Below are 17,331 nucleotides of genomic sequence, written 5' to 3' on the forward strand. Positions count from 1 at the left end.
CAAATTTGGTCTGAACCATATGCTTTGCCTGTCATATTGCTGTAAACGTATTATTTCATGGGGTAATAATTCTGCGAAATTGCAATTTTTGTTTAATCAGCGGGTAGAAAATTCTGCGGATTTCTTAGATTGCCATTATAAATCTTAACTGCACTTCCAAGTATGCTATGACAAATTTCTGCGTATAATCTGTGACCACATATGTAGCCTTAAGTACATCTATAGTATTTGATTGACTGATTGTATGTTGTTTTACGTCCCATTCGAGAATTTTTCACTCATATAGAGACGTCAAAATATACCGGTGAAGGGCTTCAAATTTTGACCTTTACTAGACACTCAGGGCCATTGAGCTGTGAGGGATCTTTATCGTGCCAACGTCTGCCGTGACACGGGGCCTGTTTTAAAGGTCTCATCCAAAGCCGGAAGGACCCTCAACTTTCACTTCAAAGTGCCAAGCGCATGGCGAAGGAACAGTTGCTACCCATTTTTCATTGACTTAGGTCTGTCGCGGCCGTAATTCGAACTCACGACCTCCCGATCACGAAGCCAGCGCCCTACCGACTGAGCTACCGTGAACGGTCCTACAGTATTTGAAGTGCACCACACCCTAAAAATGTCAACTGTGTACAAATCAAGAACTTACACTGAGATAAAAGTTTTCATGATTTTATGACAATAAATGAAAGATGAACTGCTCTCATATTACAGACATGTACGTGACATAAAATGACAAATTATGTAAAACCATCTCAACATGTATACAAAACATTAACTGATCATCAATAATTGCAAACGATCAGCTTATGAAAAACAAAATCCAGTAATAATTAATACCCCCCAAACCCTCCCTAGATGTCAGAACAAGATTCTGGCCTTCTGGCTAATCTGTTTAAAAGAAGTCAGCTTTGTCTCCATCTCGTCCTTGCTTACATCTTGCTTCGGGCCATTCTGATTCCCCATCTTTACACAGTTACAATTCTGTTCTATAATATCCCTGCCCTACTCTCACACACTTTTTCCCCTACTTGGCGGTCGCCATTGGATTTCTAAGAATCAGAATCACTGAGTCCCCGCGGAGGAACATTTTAGAGATGTATCTGTCTTTGTTCACTGGTTTCGACTTTTTCTTTCCTTTTCCTGTCTTTGGTACTTCTGTCCACATCTCTTTCACGTTTTCTAAAACCATGTTACAATGTCTGGAAAATACAAGCAAGTCAGTGAATTAGTCAGGTAGTATGGAAAATAAATCAGTGAATATATTTTCAAGGAAAAATTGCCTTGAGAGAACACACATGATCACTAAAGGTGAATACATCTTACGAATCTTCTTACAGAGTTAAATAAAAAAAGCAGTCCTGCATCTTAGTGATGGCTTCGGTAAAAATTTCATAATAAATGATTGATTTCTTTTTCTTACTTACTAATTTTAGTTTATATTAATGAAAAAAAAAGAAGAGATCTTTGTGAAACACTTATCCCTCCCCCCCTTTGGACATGCATTATAGGGTGCACAAGCCTTTATTATGGGCAGTATACATTATGGGCAGTGTACATGGAAATGAAATTGACCTTTTGAACTTAAATCAGTAGGGGTCATCTACCGGTACTATCTGAGATGCATCAACCAGAAATAGTCTTCTACATCACATCTTTGGCAAAAACACGTTTCTCATGATACGTCAGTAATTAATTTGTTCAACCTCAGTGGAGATTCGGCTGGGCTAGATGTTTGGTCTGACACCCACCGAATCTCGGGACAGTCTTTCATAATTCACATCTGGAGATTCAGCCCCAACTTCGACCCGCTATATCAAGAATTATTCACCTAGGCGACACTGTCGTTCGCTTCAATTAAATCATTTAGTTGTTTAATTAACTCTCTGTCACTATTATTTTCACATTGCTTACTGTTTAGGCATGTAAATCCTAACATAAAAACATTCACTAAAATATCTGTTCAAAATATGGCTCCCTTGACATAATTGTTTATCTCCTTGCACTAAAGAGTTCCTACAGTCTGTTTTATGTGATACTGAACCTCTACTGTGGCTTTTAAGTATTTTTCATAGAAATGAAAACAGACCATAAAGGAACTTTAATAGAGCTGAATCTCCAGACGTGTATTATGCTGGACTGTCCCGAGATTTGGTGGGCGTCAGACCAAATATCTAGCCCAGCTGAATCTCCACTGAGATTAGGTGATAACTATGTTGTCTCCTTTCATATGACAATGAAATTGCGTAAGTGAGCATGCAGGGTGAAAACTGTATTGTCTCCCTTTAGATAAAAATAAATAGTCATAAGCGAGATAACTCATATTTATAATGATAGCTTATTTGAGGATCGGTAAACAATAAATTCTAACGGTGACGTCAAAGTTGATTGTTGACATATTTTGAAAGTATGAAATCAGAGCAGTGGTAGGAGAACACAAGAGATTTGACTGATATTGTCTACTCTATTAAATTTAGATTCTTCAGGATAATGAAACTATTATGGACTGTTTAGAAGGGAGACATCACCAATTATCAGATGATCTGAGTAGGGTTGTCACCCGAGGGTGACAACCCTACTCAGTAGGGCTGTGTCAATATCGATTAATCAATACATATCAACATTCAGGAATATATTGTATCGAAAAAATAACTTCCAAAACGTATCGGGCAGGCATTCTTTTTTTTTTGTTATAATTCTGGGAAAAAGTTGGGAATTTCAGTCACCAAAGGTTATTTTTAACTGTTTTGAATTAAAACTGATCAATAATGAAATAAACATGAAGGAGATAGCACATCTTAAATAACTATTACAAAATACATAGACAACATATTTTAACATGTTAGTTTTACAGTCATTAAAAGTTTGAATTTGAAGTGTACTTTGTAAAGTCTTTAAGACAATGAGACATGAACTTCCAAATAGGCGATAAAACACCCAGTTTTCATCAAATTTATGCATTAAATGATTTACAAGACTTTTTTGATAGACTTGTTAAAGAATCCAATATATCGCATAACCCTTTTTAAAATATCGCATCGTATCGCAATATTTTGCTCAATACACAGCCCTAGGTCAAAATAAAAAATACCTTTGTTTCCCCTTACGCGACCGACCCAATTAAAACGCTCCGACTGGAGAGTTTTTTTCATAAGATTATTCCAATATTTTTTTTAATGTTAATCAACTTTAATAAAATAGAATTCCATCAAAATCCATTTTATCAGAACAACTGATTTTGTTCTGTGATTTTCAAGCGTTTGTTGGAAACGAAATGGCGCCCACAACATGTCTTGGTCACGGAGGGTAAGTTCCATGTTTTAAAAGAAAGATGACGTATCAACATTATGCCTTTAGCATATAAGAATCCTACACTCTTGAAACTTTTTGTTAATAGAATAAAATATACCATGACCTATTAAGCGCGTTTCAGTTGTATTTACCAACCTGTCTTAAAATTAAGTACATAGAGAGCATGCTTAGGCCGGTAGGCCCTCCTCATGATACCCCTCAAGAGCAGACAAGGGGCCCACTTGTGAACAAACCAATCAATTTCAATGTATTTTTATTTAATTTGAGTTTTAATCTTATAAACAGTTCATCAATATTCCTATGTTTTCTACATGTATATATATGGGAACGTAAGAGTTGTAAATAAGTCTGCATATTTTTTCATCCTACTTTCTTCTATATTCTATATAGTATTTACTATTTTATTTATTTATATTTGATTCCATAAACAACTAGTAATATTATCCAATCGTCTTTCACTGTTTAAACTTTAGTCATTCAGTGCGGATTTCATTCAATATGGTTGACCAGATTGAACTCGGAGGCTAATCTAAGGTGAAAATGGAGCTGATCTCTCGAGATGGATGATCAACGGTCCCTAAAATATTGTGAGGATGACCAAAAGCAGTTATATTTTTAAACTTTGCTCTAAGATAGAGTGCAACAGATGACAAGTGCCGAAAAATTAAGGTAATGCACGAAAACTGCATGGAAAAAATGGTGTAGGGTTAACGACAGCGACCTAATTCTCAGAAGTTCGAATATTTTTTGCTAAGTTTAGTAAGATAAATGATCAATTTATGACAATAAAGGACAACATTCTGCCTTTCGACTGGCAAAACTTTTTCATGGGTTTTTGAATAAAAATCAGAGTTTTTAAGAGTTTGAAGCGAGGCACCGAAGAATTAATGGCGGCTTGTTAGGTCCCTTCTCCCCTTTTATACTAAATACCCGATTTTGCTAAGATTGCCTCAAGTCCCTATGCCCAATATGGCTTAAAAAAAATATCACTCCACATTTCAGCACAGGGCTCATGAGATTTCAAAGTGCACAAAATCAAAACAAACCTCAACAGGTTGATAAAATGTTTTCATCAGACACTTTATATTACAAAGAAACAATAAATAGTGATATTGATAAGTACTAGAAGCATTGTACTGTTGATAACATGTGAGTTAGAGATTTTGATAAAATCAACCCAAGAATGCCCCCTCCCGATGGACACGGCAAATTTCCACTTTTCCATTTTTCATAATGGCGCCAATTCTGATGTTTTCCTGGCACATCAAATATCAAGATCATGGAAAACATCAGATATTTCTGACTTTAAATGTTATTTATGTTTAACTCATGTACCAATATTTTGGGTTTGGGTGAATAAATTAAACTTGAACTTGGCATTTAACCCATTAGTACCTGTCAAAAGCCTTGACCCTGGCGAGGAGTTTCTTGTTGTTTCTGCAGTTGATGAGGACCTGTGTGTTGTTTTTTACAGACTGTGTGAGAACAGACAGAGGACCCGTGTTGAACTCTTCCTGTTCTCGCTGTGCAAGCTCCTCTGGAGTCATCTCACTTTTCGGCTTCTGCATTAAGGCCCTAAAGTAAAATTACTCAAGAATGAAGAGGATAAGAGTGTTTTGACAAACAAGTAGTAATTGATTTTCTATGGAGGTTTGCACTATGAAGATACCCTCAGCAATGTCAGATCTTGGTTTAGATTTTTCAGACATGCTAGACAGTTGAAAGATCTCAATATGAAACAAGGCAGAAACTTTGAGTAGATCTACTACAGTTGACATTTGGAGGAAAATGACGAAAATATTGTTTTTCTTGTCCAAGAATTGTCATCACTGCACTGTAAGGAGTAAGCCGGCAAGTTTAAATGCATTCCCTTTACACCAAAATTGAGACAATATCGAAAAATAAACCATTGGAAACCTTGATAGTCATATAAAAGATATTTGATTGTGAAAAAAAATTGCTACATACGTCATTTTCTTGCAGGATGGCGTAAGATTGCTCAAAAATGTCTTTGGCGGCTTCTCCTTTTGTATACAAACGGAAACGCAAATCGTACGTTTACTTCTCTTGCACTTGCGCAGTTAATCACTTCCGCTTTCATTTTCCCTCAGCTGTCAACATGTGAGTGGCTGATTAAATTTCTTTTATATTTTTACTTTATTGTGTCATATGGACCAAGATTTAACATGTATCCGTTTATTTATACATGTTTTTGGCAAACGAAGATTGAATTTTTTAAAATTAAACGCAACTTTTTAAAATCTCTGCAGTTCGAATTTCCTCTTTTTTATGAAAAATCCTTCTTAGACTTGTGGATGTATATCACAGTATTTCTCGATGACAATTTTGCACTACAAATAAATTGAAATTTTGTGTAATCTGACTTGGATAATTCGATCATTATGATTCAGTTCAAGTTCATCGTTGCAGACGTCATCTGAACAATGAAGATTTCTAGGACTGTACAGGCGGTCATACTAAAATACGCCTGCCGACGCCTGCCAGGGGAAAATACGCCTGCCGAAAAAAATCTATACGCCTGCCGTGTTATTTATTGACGAAATTTATATTTTATTAGATATATTACTTTAATAGACCATTTATTTGATGTTTTACCAAACAAAAATAATTTTAAAAGAATAATTTGGAGTTTTTATTCGTATTCTAGTATGCATACACCGTACAGCACGCCTGCCGAGAAAATCTACACGCCCGCGGTGTTGTTTCACTAATTACGTATTATTTTATATAATGTATTACTTTAATAAAGTATTAGGTTGACATTTAACTGAAAACAAAACAAAGAAAGAAATATTTGATTTAATAAAATCTACACAAGAGTTTGCAGTCATATTAAAGGAGATAACTCTTACTTCACAATACTTATATATAAATAATATTTTCCGTTCGTCTTAGAAGACTAAGAATTACTTTTATATACGATGTAGTTGATGTATGTAACAAACGATTTTTTAAAATTTAAATATATGATTTTATATAATTTTGAAATTTACGTATATGTCCAAGAGCACACCTGCCGAGAAAAACTATATGCCTGCAATGTTCATGGTGTTTATTTTTATAGATTATATCATTACGCATAAAGTTAACATTTGATAAATTATGAAAATGGAAAAATAAGATATATGTTTGATTCATTTATTAATCTACATCAAAGTATATAGTAATATCAAATTTAAAAGAGATAACCTTTAATTGGCCATAAGATGGGAAGAACTGAAATATTTTATTTCAGCAGCCTGAACGTATATTATCAGTAATTCAGCATGCTCAGTGCTCTAATAATAAAATACACAAATCTTGCGAGATCAGAATTATTTTATTCATACAAGTATATGTGAAAAAAAATAGTAAACTATATTGTATCACACACACACAATGAATATCTTCGATTTTTATAGAATATGCATTAATTAGACTTAAAGTTTTCACATCACAGTCCTACAATATGGTTTTCTGTTAAAGTTTGGTTGATTCAAATTAGTCTGAACATCTAGTTATGAGATCGTGATGTGACATTGTAAATACATGTTGAATTTCTTTTCACGTTTCTGGTTCTCGTTTCTGCCCCCCCCCCCCCCCCCCCAAAAGAAACGAATCATAAACAAGGAAAGTTTCGGAAACCATTTATGAAGATGTAATGTAAATTGATTCACGATACAGATTGTGTAACCAATACAACATTCTCTACAAAACTAATCTGAAGAAGAAAAAAAACACAATTAATTATTTACAGAGGCGTATTATCGTTCGCATGTGTGTGTGTGTGTGTGTGTGGGGGGGGGGGTTCCTCATTCTTTTGGTAAAAACATATGCTGGGGGAGGGGCCTGAAATGAAAATTTTCATACTAAACATACTAGTCAAAACAATATTCTTTGGTAAAAAGAAGCATAAAGAAATGGATTGTGTAGATATGTTTAGTGACAATGTTGTTTTTTCTGCAAAGGATACGTTTTATAGACATGATTCATTTACATATTTTAGCTATATAAGCACGCAATAAAATTCAATTAGCTTGGTATTAATTTTGCTGAAATAAACCTACAATAGTTTCAGATATAGATTTAAAACAAAAAACAAAAAAAAAACCAAGGATTTTTATACCCGGGCACTGTTTACGACCGAGTCGAAAAAAATTTGATTTCAAAATTTTTAAAAATTTTATATTTGTTCTTCAATATATGTACGTCAGGTAGTTATTATTAAATATTTTTTTATTGATCTATATTGATTTTGATACTGGATTAAATACATTCCCCATCAGGTCAGAAATGCAGCATTCGGATGTAAATCGGCGATCTTTTCAATAGTTTTCAAAATATGCAAGTGTATTAGCTCCATCCATTTTTCTTAAAATTCATTTATTTAACTTAATATGTAAAATTTTACTAATTCTGATTTTGTGGTTCATTATTCCATCATGGAGTGTGTATAGCGCACGTGCAAAACTTTACAGTTTGTCATGTACCTAATTATGTAATACCACATAATATTACGCACTTGTCGGGTATACATGAAGATCGATAATTTAGTTTCAATGAGATTTGCAGTCTGTGTATACACAGTAAACATAAATTCAGACATCCATATCATTTCAGACAAATTTAACAGTCTTCATATACTTTAACAAAGATACTGTAACATTTGTGTACTTAGTCTTTTGCCATTTTCTCATTATATATATATATGAATATATAATACTACAAATATATAATATTTGGAACTTTCGAGGGATAATTTTTTTTTCTAATTAAAATAAATGAATAAAATCGATTAAAACATCTTAAAACAAACGTTATTTTTAAATATCGTCAAGATTTTTAACTTTTATTGCTGGAAATTAACTTCCGTAACGATTAAGTTCCGTAACGATATTTTTCTCGAAATTTTAACTTATCGGATTCATGCGATACTTCATGAATCAAATTTAGCATTCTATACTGAACATGAGAAAACAAAATTTGGTCAAAATCAGCTTTATTAAAAAAAAAAAGAAGACTTGTTCAAGCATTAACTTCCGTAACATTCTTTAAAATCAATGGTATGTTGAAATTGTTGTAAAAAGTTAACGATAGCCTATTTGTGGATAATTTTTTTCTAAGTTAACTGATAAGTTCTTTAGAGAATTATGATGTTGGTTTTGCTATTTGAAACAATTTTTTTTTCATGTTTTATACCCTGAATAGAACCTTTTATCGTTAAAGATATTTCAAATACATGTACATGCATGTTGATTTTCTTATTCATTTCGTCTATTTCCTTCTGTGCTAGACATATAGATGATTGTATAGGGATAGCCTAAATTATTACATTTCTCTTACCTGTAACATTTTGTATTTATTTAAATATAACTTTGTTGCATATAACCTGAAATAATAATTATACATTGATGTTAAAAAAGGACAACATTGAATATTTCAGATTCTGATTCAAAACGACTACCCGTAAAATAGTTTTTACTGACATGTGTACATGTGCTCTAAAGCCTTCGTAATTCTGTAAACGAATATAAAATCAAATACCTTAAGTTTTTTTATTAAAAAGAGGAAAAAAAGAAAGAAAAACACGAGGCACGTAATCTATACACAGCAGTTCCTGTTGTCAAGCAAGAGTTATCTCCTTTAATATTGCAAACTTTCGTATCAAACGCTTATTGAATCAAAATAAATAAAATTATTTTTTGAAATTAATGTTTGGTCAAATGTTAACTTAATACTTTATAAAAGTAATATATCAAATATTGTATAATAAGAAATTATAGAGACAACACCGCGGGCGTTTAGATTTTCTCGGCAGGCGTGCTCTACGGAGTATGCAAACTTTAAAACGAATTAAAACTTCAAACTGTGCTTTTTAAATTATTTTTGTTTGGTAAAACATCAACTACATGGTCTGTAAAAGTAATATATTTAACAAAATACAAATTAATTCGATAAATAACACGGCAGGCGTATAGATTTTCTCGGCAGGCGTATTTTCCCCTGGCAGGCGTCGGCAGGCGTATTTTAGTATTACCCCTGTACAGGTAGGCGTGGTAGTAGCCATTCTAGCAGCTTTGGTGTCTTGTGATGATAAAGATGAGAAGAAGAGGAAGCTTCAGATTGGCGTGAAGAAGAGGGTGGATCCAGATAAGTGTACCATAAAATCAAGAAAGGGAGATGTACTGAAAATGCATTACACAGTAAGATGGAAATAAAAACAGACTGCCAAAAAAAAATTTATAATCGATCATTATAGCAATATCCATGTAGATTACAATATTTTAAAATATAGTTAGAGCTCTTGCATGGATCCAAAGATTCTTTAAAAGTGAGATTTAAATTGAATCAACCTAGCTAGTTGTGTTCATGAGAGTTAATCCTCTCCAAATCTGAAAAATGAAGCATTTGGAGAGATTTATTGTTGGAGACAGCACAGGGTTGTGGATAACCACTCGCCCACTTGCAAAATTTGCTGTGGGCGATTAGATACTAAAAATCTTTTTGCCCACATGGCGAACAATTTTTTTCTAGAACATAATCACAATTCAGTCTTATATTTTATATACTTTCAGATTTAAAAGAAAATGCTCTACTTACCTACTAGATTATTTGTGTTGCCTAAAAGCATAGTTTTGAAACATGTATGTGACTAAGATCAAACATGGCGATTTATCTCCGTTAAATCTGATGATACGAGAGCAAATGTTTGAGATTGTTCTAGTAGAAATATTGTAACAATCGGCTATGGTTGTCACACACTCCATCCGACTTGTTATTCACAGATATAATTTGAATTACCGTGTCAAATGCACACATTAAAAGATCGGGATCAAACTTCATCACAGGTTGTATGTCATTTATTATTGAATATGCCCCCTTGTTAAACCATAGATGCTTCAGTTGTATAAGGTTAAACACTACAAAATGTACATGATGAAATGAATATTTTATCGGATCAAAGTTTTTAGAAAAAAGAAAACGTGACAAAAATTCATATACTGGGAATATATTGATACTACGAATAAAAAAAATCAATTAGAAAAAATTTAGGATTTTTTGTTGTTATTTTTAATTTACATATAATGTGGGCCCTGGATCACATTGTGGGCCCATAAAATTTGAAAAGTTATTTGCCCACATGGCCCCTAAGGATTCAAAAGTTAACCACAACCCTGCAGCATTACGCTACTGCATTGCTTTTTTATGAACTAAACAAAGCATGTATTCACTGTCAAATTAATTTTCATAGGGAACACTGGAAGATGGCACTAAATTTGACAGCAGCCTAGACAGAAATGAACCATTCAAGTTCACCCTTGGGTCAGGACAGGTGATCAAAGGCTGGGACCAGGGACTTCTGGGGTAGGCAGGGTTTTTTTTAGGGGTCTTGGGGGGGCCTTTATTCTGCCCCATTCCCAATGGTAAAAAGTATGTGTTTTTCCCAATTTCATAAAAGAAAATTCCCCAAAAGACAATTGAAACGAACAAATATGGTTAAAAAAATGTCTGAACTCAGTAACATGTATATCAGGAATTGTGTTTATAAAAATCTAAAAGGCATGCTCCAAAAACTGAATGACTAAATGTAAAATACGTCAATAAATACCTTGCAAATGAAAAAAAAAACTCTTAATTGAATTTAATTAGAAAAATGTTAAATATGATATTTTTTCCAATTTCAACCAAATGTCTCTATTTTTCACAAATGGAAAGGCCCAGGCCCTTGATTTCAAGACCTAAACAAGAGGCCCATGGGCCACATCGCTCACCTGAGCACATTGGCTGGGCAAAAGCACAAATGAGTTCAGTATTGAAAAGATTACCACCGCGTGCAAGGGGGGGGGGGGGGGGGCTTGAATTTTAAACTACCTGATGATGCTTCCATGTCAATATAACAAATGGTTTTCTTGTACTTGAGATGTTCAAAAAAAATTTCCCATATATTCCTTTGTAAAAATTTTATCCCCCATTGTGGCTCCTCCCTATCCCAGGGGTCATCATTTGAACAAATTTGAGTCTACACTACCTGAGGATGCTTCCAAGATATTATCCTATATATTTCTATTTAAGACTTTGATCCTCCATTGTGGCCCCACCCTACCCCCGGGGGTCATGATTTGAACAAAATAAAATCTATACTACCTGAGGATGATTCCACATAAATATGATCAATCAGGGCTTTGCTGTTCCTGAGAAGATTTTTAAAATTTTTCCTAAATATTTCTATGTAAAACTTTGATAGTCAATCATGGCCCTGCCCTACCCCCGGGGGTCATGATTTGAACAAACTTGAATCTACACTACCTGAGGATGCTTCCAAAAAAATATGACTCATCATGGCTTTGCTGTTCTTGAGAAGAAGATTTTTGAAGGTTTTTCCTATATATTTCCATGTAAAACTTTGATCCTCCATTGTGGCCCCGCCCTACCCCCGGGGGTCATGATTTGAACAAACTTGAATCTACACTACCTGAGGATGCTTCTATATTAATATGACTCAATATGGCTTTGCTGTTCTTGAGAAGAAGATTTTTAAAGGTTTTTCCTATATATTTCTATGTAAAACTTTGATCCTCCATTGTGGCCCCGCCCTACCCCCGGGGGTCATGATTTGAACATACTTGAATCTACACTACCTGAGGATGCTTCTATATTAATATGACTCACCTTGTCTTTGCTGTTCTTGAGAAGAAGATTTTTAAAGGTTTTTCCTATATATTTCTATGTAAAACTTTGATACTCCATTGTGGCCCCGCCCTACCCCCGGGGGTCATGATTTGAACAAAATTGAATCTACACTACCTGAGGATGCTTCTATATAAATATGACTCACCTTGTCTTTGCTGTTTTTGAGAAGAAGATTTTTAAAGGTTTTTCCTATATATTTCTATGTAAAACTTTGATCCTCCATTGTGGCCCCGCCCTACCCCCGGGGGTCATGATTTGAACAAACTTGAATCTACACTACCTGAGGATGCTTCCATATAAATATGACTCAACATGTCTTTGCTGTTCTTGAGAAGAAGATTTTTAAAGGTTTTTACTATATATTTCTATGTAAAACTTTGATCCTCCATTGTGGCCCCGCCCTACCTCCGGGGGTCATGATTTGAACAAACTTGAATCTACACTACCTGAGGATGCTTCCATATAAATATGACTCATCATGGCTTTGCTGTTCTTGAGAAGAAGATTTTTAAAGGTTTTTCCTATATATTTCTATGTAAAACTTTGATCCTCCATTGTGGCCCCGCCCTACCCCCGGGGGTCATGATTTGAACAAACTTGAATTTACACTACCTGAGGATGCTTCCACAGGAGTTTCATCTTTCCTGGCCCTGTGGTACTTGAGAAGAAGATTTTTCAAAGATGCTATTAATATTTCACTAATTCTTTATTATCTCCCCTTGAAAAAGGGCGGGGCCCTTCATTTTAACAAACTTGAATCCCCTTCACCCAAGGATACTTTGTGGCAAGTTTGGTTGAAATTGGCCCAGTGGTTCTTGAGAAGAAGTCGAAAATGTTAAAAGTTTACAGACAGACAGACAGACGGACAGACAGACAGACGGACGCCGGACAAAAAGTGATCAGAAAAGCTCACTTGAGCCTTCGGCTCAGGTGAGCTAAAAAAAACCCTGGTAGGTGTTAGAGCTCATTGTGACCCACAGTAAAATGTCCCTATATCAGGGATATCTGGGGATCATTTTGACCCACAGCCGAATGTCCAAATTTCAGACATATCTGGGGCTCTGTGTGACCCACAGGAAAATATCCCAATATCAGGGACATCTGGAGCTCAATGTGTCCCACAGCAAAATGTCCCAATATCAAACCAGGGTGCATTGCATCCAAATACATAACCAAGTTTTTGTTGGTCTTTGAATTTTATTTTATTCAAATCTTAGAATTGCGTGTGAGTTCACTTGTAAACACAAAAATTCACTTTTTGGTTAATAAATTTTCAGAATGTGTGAGGGAGAGAAGAGGAAGCTGGTTATCCCCTCTGACATGGGTTATGGGGACCGTGGAGCTCCTCCCAAGATTCCTCGTAAGTAAATAAACAAAAATTTGACTCATCCTCGTAAGTAAATAAACAAAAATTTGACTCATCCTCGTAAGTAAATAAACAAACATTTGACTCATCCTGGTAAGTAAATAAACAAAAATTTGACTCATTCTGTTTACAATATTCCTCATATTAAGGTCTAGTAAATGAGTTTAGATTGTCTTTCTGGTGCTAGATCCACAATATCGTCACAATTGATTAAACATAATTTTTCCTGTACTTGATAGTTATAATTGAATTATGTAGGAAATATGAAGCATTTTCATGGAATTCAGTTGATTTGAAATCATGTCAAAAGTAACCCCAATATCTATATTCAATTTAGTATCATTTCAAAGAAGAGGTCAAGAAGGTATGAAAACTGTTTTCTGAGAGACTGTAGGCATTATTGATACATTTCCTTTGTCAGGGACAGAAAAAATTCCCATATTTATACCAGACTTTCTTATTCATTTTTCATTGAAAATGGCAGTTATAAATAAGATTTTTTTGTTGAGTTTGCCTAAAAATGATGTCCCGATACACCTTATTTTACTAAGCCATATCAATAAAGGAGCATTAAAAGAATTCATTTCTCAAGTTTGAGAATACTGTAGGCACCTTTCACTTACTAGATCTGGACATTAAGTTAACTGTTAGGCCTGTATTTAAAAAATTAGATATCATTTTTTAGAGTTTCATTGGGATATGACATGAAATTGGTCACATGATCATATCCTATAATGCCAGCAGGGAAACTCTAAAAGATGGTAGTTTATTTCTCATATTTATATTTCTATGTTGATTTGTGATACAAAGTAAAATTGACACTTTTTAGACTGTTATGGAAGTGCAACTAGTATCATGTGACATCACAGTCTAGACCTTCCAAATGTCCTGTGTGGTTTGCTTTCTGTATGCAAGAAAATGTTACTCAACTTTGAGAGAAGTTATTTCCCTTTGATTATTTACCTATGAAAATTTATTTGAATCATATAATTAATAGGTCATTTGTATGAAAAAAAATGTACAAGAAATTTCGATGTACAATACAAAAAAAAGTACTTACCTATATAGTTTTTAATAGTCAGGTAGACCTGTAGAAAATGATAAATAATGAACATAATACCTGTTTTTTGTACAATGAATAGATATATGTTATCTAAAGCCCAAGAGAGACAAGTTGGTCGACAGGTGATTGCTGAGTATTATTAAGAACTATGCCTAAGCCCTATTTAATTGTTAAGGTTGCTGCTTCTTATGACAAATTATATTAAATGACAGTGATGGCAATGCTGGCAAGTTAAAGATAACCAGACAAACCATTTTGTTGGTCCATAGTTGCTCTTTTTCTGTTGTTTTTGAGCAACAAGTCTATTCTCCTTTATTTTATAAATATTAAATAGCCATTCTGTGGATCCTTAACAGAGCTTTGTAATACTTGCATGTCAGTAACCGTAATGGCCCTTAGGCCTTTTTTATAATATATTGGTCTAAAGACTATAGAAGTGCAAGTCATAAAATTCTTCCAAATATTTTGGAGATTATAAACTTCAAATCTGTGTCCATGCCCTTTAAGGAGCAATATTTTCTTTTGAAAGAAGATTAAATTTCAATCATTAATATTGTTGACATGTGGAATACCAAAAACTTCAAAATTTTAAAATTTTTAAGAAATAAATATCCTTCATGTGTCCCAGTTATGAAGTTTTGGGAGAATATAGTTTTTGGTCTGTCAGTCTGTTGTCTGTTAGTACTAAGTAGAAACTTTAATTTTGGTCTTAATGTTTGAACAGTTCGTTTTAGGGTTTCCATATTTCACAAATGTATCCCTTGTGACAAGAATTTTCTTTGGTACAAGCATTTTTTGAACTTGTGACCTTTACCTTCAAGTTTTGAAAAATGTTAACTTTAACCTTGGCCATCTAATGGCAAAGGATAAAGTTTTCAAGCTGGGGGGAGGCAGGATCTGAGTGTTTTAATTACAAACACATCTTATTACAGATATAAAGTGGACTAGTATAATTATAGATAATAATTAATTTTTTAATGTGCATGACTAAAACATCTCTTAATCAATTGCAAAGATCATGATCTTTTATTTTTTTTTTAATTTCAGCCAAAGCTGTGCTTATATTTGAGGTGGAACTTCTAGGAATTGAGAGAAATGATGAACTCTAAAAAATGCAGAGTGCTTTATTTATCAACAAGTGGCTTTATCATGTAGCATTCAAAAAATCTGACTATTCATCTGTGTCTATTTGAGAATGGAAGGCTTCATTTTTATCAATGAATAGAGAGAATGTTTGATAGATTAAGTGTCTAAAATTTTCATGTATCAATGTTGTTACAGTGGTGAAACACTGTATTCTTCATTTTATGACATGGCAAATTTGTATTTAAAAGGTTTTTTTAAAATTAAAGACAACAATTTACTGATAGTATTATCGTAATTAACCAGGGACAACTTTGTAATCTTTAGTTACAGTTAACCTTCCCAGTGGCGGATTTAATGGGGGGGGGGGGGGGGGGGCAGCCCGTGCCCCCTAAAACTATCAAAGTTAGAGTAAATTATAGTTTCGTCAAGAAAATGTAAAAATGTCTACTTGGTAGACCTCATTTTTACCCTACAAAGTCTCTAGAATCCAGGAGCTTATGGGGGCATCAACCCTGGGCCCCCACCAGGGCTTCGCCCTGGACCCACAGGGGGCCTCAAGGCGGCCCCCAGACCCCCTGCCTACTTTCTGCGCTCCCCCTTACTTCAATTCCTGGATCCGCGCCTGCTTCCATTGACTATTAATTAAACCTGGTTGATAATCTGGAGCAATTATCAAAACCAAAATGAAAGTGTTCATGAAAACAAAATTCAGAGTTGACCAGTTGATCTTTTTTTAATGTTTTACCTCAAGGGGATAAAACATCAAGGTTTTCATCATGAAATCCTAAGGCACATAGTGTCCAAGCTAAAAATATTTGTCAACGAATAGCTTAAAAATGAAAGAAATAGGTCAATGTGACCAACTTTTGGATTGATACGGCCAAATGCCCCAAGATGTATTTATTTTCAATTTTTTTTTTCAACATACCCCACATGTTGTCGAGATATTCTGACAATGAATTCCAATAAATAAAAGTAGGTCACAGTAACCTACATTTGGTTGCCAGATTCCATGCCCAAAGATGCATTATCCGTCAAGCTTTGATGCTCCTTGTACTACAAAATATTAAAACAATCATGATAAATTTTGAATAAGAGGATATCAGCCAGACACTGTTTCTGAAAACTCTTGGATAAGAAGAGCCATAAAATTTTACTAGGTGTCTCACTCTAAATTACTGGTACTTTTTTTGGTTGACAGTCCAAGGCACCATTGATTCCAGAGGTTTCAGTTGGCAAGGATTGGTGATTTTGTGCCTCATAGAGTCCAACTGTGTTATCACTCAATCTTAATGTTGATTTCATGCAGTCACTTGACAATTTGATCTGAATCACTGGATCACCATACTATGGTTTTCTGAATCCATATCACCCCTCTCTGAAATTGATGATGTAGTACACAACATTTTTTCCCCTGCGTATCAAAAAGTTCCTTGGAAAAAGCATTTTGTTTCGTTAAAAAAGTGGTATTATTGATCCCAATAGTTTTTATTTATTATATGTAGAGGGGTGTACTATATAAGTAACTTGATCCGACGAGCCATATCAGGAACCTCTCATTGACAGGCACAGATCTGATGAAACTTGACGCATCGCGTCTGGTTTGATCTAATGATATGCACCTATCAACTCGATACAGCTCTTTGGATCAAGCTACTGTTATGATCTCTATTTCTATACCTTGTGTAGCGATCTATGTGAGCGGATCAAAGGATCTGATTTTAATCAGATTGGCTTTGAACAAATCAAATTCTCAATATACCCTCCTCCTTGTTGATGGTAGGTTTGGTGAAAATCTGCCCTATTGGTCTCCATA

General features: G+C 34.3%; 2 protein-coding genes across 2 annotated transcripts; one reads left to right on the plus strand and one right to left on the minus strand.

The window, feature by feature from the left end:
- Positions 1–653: 653 nt before the first annotated feature.
- On the minus strand, positions 654–5,416 carry LOC133202602 (small nuclear ribonucleoprotein Sm D2). Its single transcript, XM_061338448.1, has 3 exons — positions 5,278–5,416; positions 4,705–4,884; positions 654–1,199 (listed from the first exon to the last, which is right to left on the minus strand). The coding sequence occupies exons 1-3, from the start codon at positions 5,280–5,282 to the stop codon at positions 1,025–1,027; spliced, it is 360 nt and encodes a 119-aa protein (XP_061194432.1). The 5' UTR covers positions 5,283–5,416; the 3' UTR covers positions 654–1,024.
- Positions 5,417–5,739: 323 nt separating this feature from the next.
- On the plus strand, positions 5,740–15,798 carry LOC133202593 (peptidyl-prolyl cis-trans isomerase FKBP2-like). The gene is made up of 5 exons (XM_061338435.1): positions 5,740–5,777; positions 9,357–9,512; positions 10,562–10,674; positions 13,278–13,360; positions 15,477–15,798. Exons 1-5 carry the CDS (start codon positions 5,754–5,756, stop codon positions 15,536–15,538), a joined length of 438 nt encoding a protein of 145 aa, XP_061194419.1. The 5' UTR covers positions 5,740–5,753; the 3' UTR covers positions 15,539–15,798.
- Positions 15,799–17,331: the final 1,533 nt, after the last annotated feature.

Source organism: Saccostrea echinata, unplaced genomic scaffold, assembly GCF_033153115.1.
Source record: "Saccostrea echinata isolate AGI-Se365-2 ecotype Australia unplaced genomic scaffold, CSIRO_AGI_Sech_v1 ptg000002l, whole genome shotgun sequence".
NCBI lineage: Eukaryota > Metazoa > Mollusca > Bivalvia > Ostreida > Ostreidae > Saccostrea > Saccostrea echinata.